The sequence below is a fragment of the Sinocyclocheilus rhinocerous genome, unplaced genomic scaffold (genome assembly GCF_001515625.1).
Source record: "Sinocyclocheilus rhinocerous isolate Xijiao unplaced genomic scaffold, SAMN03320098_v1.1 scaffold839, whole genome shotgun sequence".
NCBI classification, from domain to species: domain Eukaryota; kingdom Metazoa; phylum Chordata; class Actinopteri; order Cypriniformes; family Cyprinidae; genus Sinocyclocheilus; species Sinocyclocheilus rhinocerous.
In genome coordinates this window covers 788,859-794,548 of record NW_015652287.1, presented here as the reverse complement: position 1 = coordinate 794,548, position 5,690 = coordinate 788,859, and the positions used below count along the sequence as shown (strand labels likewise).

The following is a 5,690-nucleotide window of genomic DNA, read 5'->3' as shown; positions in this document are numbered from 1 at the left end:
TAAATAAATACATTAATTAATAATAAAAAATTTTTTTAAAAAAAACGACGTTCATTGGAAAAGAGGAGAAATGAGTGTGACGCACATGAACTGTGTCTAATGTGAATCCAGCCATCCTTCTAAAGTACACATTAGGTGGAAAATATTGATGTCTAATAGCGGACGAAACCATTTTCTTCTTCCAGAGGGCGCACGGTGGCTCAAAAAGCAGAACGCTTCTTTGAACCATATTGACATTTAGAAAGGGTTTTGTCTTATTGGAGAAATTTGCAAACGTGTACTGTTTTACATTTATTTTTTCCAGTGACTGGTCCCTGACATATAAACAAAAATCTGACACAAAAACTGTATGCAATCATTTAATACACTGTCCTACTCCTATTCTGAAATCACAAACGACTTTGATTGGACGCCCTCAAAAAGCGCTGAGAAATGTAACAAGTATCATTTGACAAAGACGCGCTTGTGTTTTTTTAGCAAGGGTCTAGTCAATAATTTACACAATCATATCGACGCTTAGATCGTTAATAAATATTAAACCGCATAAATAAAGAGAAAATAAAAAAGTATAAGAAATTTTATTTTTAGACCCCTCGAAATGGCTCAATAAGCCCCACCCACTCGATATCGACGTTATTGTGTTTTTTTGCCATTCTCTCGGTTTACTCTATTTCTGTGAGAGAAGAGCAGCGCCTTGCCGCATCTGAGCATCACAGGTATGGGATTCATTCTCACTGTTTCTTTCTTGAAACAGTTTGCCATGTCGATGACATTACTGCAAGTATTGTTGAATCATTTCAGATGACAACATGAAATTAAGTATAGTAATAATTATGTTATCAGGCGAAGGGCCTACTCAATGTCTTATTGCGTTGCGTAAGTTACGCAGTACATTTTTAGATTTGCTCAGCCTTAATGGTTTACATGTTTTATCTTTTAAAATCAACCTGTAATATAATTATCTGTTATAATTTGTGAATATGATATAATGAATGACATCTGATGTAAACAGCTGTGTTGTTTTGTTAGTCATCATGTCTTACAGAATGATGGACAGCAGTCTCTCACAGCCGAGAGACTTCAACAACCTCACTCAGACATGCAGCTCAAACATCCAGAAAATCACACAAAACAGTGAGTAGATATGTTTTACATAGAAACTCACACTCGAAGAGAAGAGAAGTTCTTAAGTAAACACAATTTGAACGATTGTGATTGAATATTTTTGTCTTTTCTCATATTTTAAAGTTATAATGTCTCATATGTGTCTGTGCATAGCTGGTCAAATCAAGAGCATGCTTTTCCAACTTGGTACCAGACCAGACACACCAGAACTTCAGGACAGACTGTGAGTTCAGTTATATCTCCATCCATTCTTGCATCTATTGTGTTGTCTCACATACTGATGAATACGTTCTGGTCTGATGCTGCATTTCATTTTCCTGTACAGAGAAGCAAAGCAGCGTCAGAGCCACCTTTGATACTAGGGGTACATTTTTGTACTCATTTTTATGTGGTACACACATTTTAGAGTGAACACAGAGCCTGGTCAGAGATGACTAAACTTGGCTGTGTTAAAGATGCAATTATACAGGAAGTGACCCATATGTGAAATGACTGAGCAAACTCAAATAATGATAGGGGACAGGTGCACCTTGAAGAAAATGTGTTTTCTGCTACTCCCATCTTGCAGGAAAAAAAAACATACTACATTCAGCTCGTCATAAAAGGCTCATCAGGGCAAAAGGCCTCCAGTACTGATACGAATACTTTAGCTGAAGTAATATGTGACCCTGGACCACAAAACCAGTCATAAGGGTTGTCATCTGAAAGCTGAATAAAATAAGCTTTTTATTGGTGTATGGTTTGTTAGAATAGGACAATATTTGGCTGAGATACAACTATTTGAAAATCTGGAATCTGAGGGTGCAAAAAAATCTAAATATTGAGAAAATCGCCTTTAAAGTTGTCCAAATGAAGTTCTTAGCAATACATATTACTAATAAAAAATCAAGTTTTAATATATTTACAGTAGGAAATTTACAACATATTTTCATGGAACATGATCTTTACTTAATATCCTAATGATTTTTGGCATAAAAGAAAGATCGATAATTTTGACCCATAAAATGTTTTTTGGCTATTGCTACAAATATACCCCAGCGACTTAAGACTGCTTTTGTGCTCCAGGGTCACATATGTTTTGCCTAAGTCTATTAATTAAGTTAATACTTGTTCAAAAATATAAATTCAGCAAAGTTTGGGCTATTTTTTGTTTATTTTTATAAGATTGTTTTATTTACTTTTATTCATTACCATTAAAATATTTTCATGTTAAATATGCATAAAAATTAATGCAAGATTCTGAAAGCTTTTTACACTGCATAATCATTTTAAATTGCCTTATAATAGTAACAATACATAATAAATTGTATTATGTAAAAATAATATGATTAATGTCATATTTTTAAATAGGATGATTCCATTATAAAGATGGTGATAATCGCTCTAAGGTAGACACCCAACTCAATAAATTATATTTATTACCACATAAATGATTCAGCTTCAACAATAGGGGTGCATTTTATACCCCAAATTTACATATTTTCCAGTTACTGAAAATGTAACCAAAACTGACCTTTGTCTCACAAGCACATCAATCTCCAAACGTGTACAAAAGAAAGATAACGCTACTATAACAAACTCTGGTTTGAATGATCTCTTCCATTTCATTTCAAAGTCCAGTTTTTACATAAACAAGAGCATGCAATAAGAAAGAGAAAATGCAACCAAAATTTGGGGCAAAATATCTTTTGTCTTTCTCTTGTGATTTTAACATTAAACATTAACTTTAAATATTAGACCGACTTTGTGATTGTGCGAAGAATCAGCCAAATATGCACAGTACAATTTAGGAAAGAGCTGCAGTGACTTTTGTGCCATCTAGTGGTTAGAGGGCAATAAAATCTAGTAATTCAGAAGGGATAGTTCACCCAAAAATGAAAGTTCTGTCATCATTTACTCACGCGCAGGTTGTTTCAAACCTGTATGAGTTTCTTCTTCTGTTGATAACAAAAGAAGATGTTTTGCAGAACGTTGGGAACCAAACAGTTGATGGTAGCCACTGACTTCTATACTGTAGTATTAACTGTTTGTTTACCTACGGACATTCTTTAAAATATCTTTTTCGTTCGCGACAAAAGAAAGTTTCAAAAAATTGACCCTTATGACTGGTTTTGTGGTCCAGGGTCACATGACAGAATTTTCATTTTTGAGTGAACTATCTATTTACAGTGTAATTATAAAATTAAGTATTGAGTAATATCAATTAAAAATATGTACTTACTATAGGGTTAGCTTTAGGGATAGTCTTAAAATATACGTGATTACTTTACTTTGCAAGGAAGTGCATTAATAGAAACTGACTGTAGCAAAATCTGTAGCATTTGATGATAGTAACTTGCAAAAACACTGGCAAATGCAGTGGGCAATTTCTCCTCAGAGATGTTCACTCTAGCAGAAACGTTGCAAACAAAACTTTGTTTCCAGAGACTGTTAAAAAACTGTGTATAATAATTATCTCTCACAAAGTGGATAAATAGAGTGCAATGAGCATCTGCTCATTTTTGTATGAAATTAAGAGAGTGTTATGAATAGTAACATCTCTGTATGTTGCAAACAGCCAGCAAATGCAGCACTACACAAACCAGTTAGCAAAAGAGACCAACAGACATCTGAAAGACCTGGGCTCTTTACCACAGCCACAGTCTCCTTCGGAACAGGTGAGTTCACACTTCCTCATACCAGCCTGCAGCTGGCCTCAGATATGGTCATGCTAATGCTTCTCTTCACACAGCGGCAGCAGAGGATTCAGAAAGACCGTCTGATGAATGACTTCTCAGCTGCCCTCAACAACTTCCAAGTGGTCCAGCGGCGAGCTGCAGAGAGGGAGCGTGAATCAGTGGAGCAGGCACGAGCTGGCTCCAGACTCCACGTAACTATATTTGCTAATTATCGAGGGTGACCATACGTGCCATTTTTCCCGGACGCGTCCTTGCCAGGATTTGTTTTGGCTTTGTTTTCCTGTTTTCATGCTTGCTGAAGGTAATGATCGAAAAGTAGTTTGACCAATAACATGTAGGCATTGTACATAATGGACCAATCGTGGTGTGTGTGAGAAGGTGGGGTTTATGGTCAAAGCGATGCAATTACGCGTACATAGGATGTGTGTTCGACTTAAAAGCAGCGCGACTCAGATCGATCAGTGTTTGACATCAAAGTACCTCGAGAGCATTTTGAGAGCATAAGGAACCGTCTGTATGGTATTTTGATGTCATGCACCGATGTACACACGCAAACAAAGCCAAAACCTACATATTTTAGGCAATATAGAAATCCTGGCCAGGACGCGTCCGGGAAAAATGGCACGTATGGTCACCCTAAAATTATCTAATGCTTATTTTTGTTTGCCATTTCCTTAATAAAAAGCCTTTCATTTTGCAGGTTGATGAGCTCAATCAAGATGAACAGCTTGTGACATTTGAAAAGTAGGAGACATTGGAGTATCTGTTTTGTGTTAAAAATGGGCACAATTGTGAGAAGAATGAAAAAAGAAAATTCTGTCATTATTTACTCACCTCAGATTGTTTCCAAACCCTTAAATCTCTTGTTTCGTCTTTCAAACACCAGTGAAGATATTTTTACATTTCTCATCATTTTTGTTCAGACATTGAAAGTTCATAAAGACTTTGTAAAAGTAATCCATATTAATTAAGAACAAATTTGACTGACTTGTTATTTACATCCAAACATTGCACAACACACATATTCACCTTATTTTTCCCGTATAAGAGCGGGCATGGCCATTTGTAAATTGAATGTGTCTCCGATGTCATCCGCTTCCAGCTATTTTTAGCTGTACAAAACTCGTTTTGCTGCTTGATATTGCAAACTAGTGTGTCTTACCATATTAATGTATTGTCTTAAAGGGTTAGTTCACCCAAAAATGAAAAATCTGTCATTAATTACTCACCCTCGTGTTGTTCGAAACCCATAAGACCTTCGTTCATCTTCGGAACACAATTTAAGATATTTTTGATGAAATATGAGGACTCTCTGACTCTCCCATAGACAGCAAGGTAACTACCACGTTCAAGGTCCAGAAAAGATGATCGACAAAGTAGTCCATGTGACATCAGTGGTTCAACTGTAAAGTTACGAAGCTACAAGAATACTTTTTTACACAAAGAAAACAAAGATAACGACTTTATTCCACATTTTCATGGCGTCAGCGCCGCCACACGCTCGCGTCATGGTACTGTCGTGAACGTGCGTCCAAAGTGACGAAAATGTGGAATAAAGTCATTATTTTTGTTTTCTTTGTGCAAAAAAGTATTCTCCTAGCTTCGTAACTTTAGAGTTGAACCACTGATGTCACACGGACTACTTTGTCGATCATCTTGGTACTCTTCTGGACCTTGAACGTGGTAGTTACCTTGCTGTCTATGGGAGGGTCAGAGAGCCCTCATATTTCATCAAAAATATCTTAAATTGTGTTCCGAAGATGAACGAAGGTCTTACGGGTTTCGAACAACACGAGGGTGAGTAATTAATGACAGAATTGTCATTTTTGGGTGAACTAACCCTTTAAAAAAAAATCATCAGACCATGTGACTCAAACCAGACGCAGG

General features: G+C 36.2%; 1 protein-coding gene across 1 annotated transcript in view; it reads left to right on the top strand.

Moving 5' to 3' along the window:
* Window positions 1-657: 657 nt before the first annotated feature.
* Window positions 658-5,690, top strand: part of LOC107714424 (syntaxin-12-like) — a 7,132-nt gene continuing 2,099 nt past the window's right edge. The window contains exons 1-6 of the mRNA XM_016520254.1: window positions 658-716; window positions 1,030-1,134; window positions 1,279-1,348; window positions 3,683-3,782; window positions 3,857-3,994; window positions 4,504-4,547. Coding sequence (XP_016375740.1) covers window positions 1,035-1,134; window positions 1,279-1,348; window positions 3,683-3,782; window positions 3,857-3,994; window positions 4,504-4,547 — 452 coding nt within the window. The 5' untranslated portion in view covers window positions 658-716; window positions 1,030-1,034. The remainder of the gene's footprint in view (window positions 717-1,029; window positions 1,135-1,278; window positions 1,349-3,682; window positions 3,783-3,856; window positions 3,995-4,503; window positions 4,548-5,690) is intronic.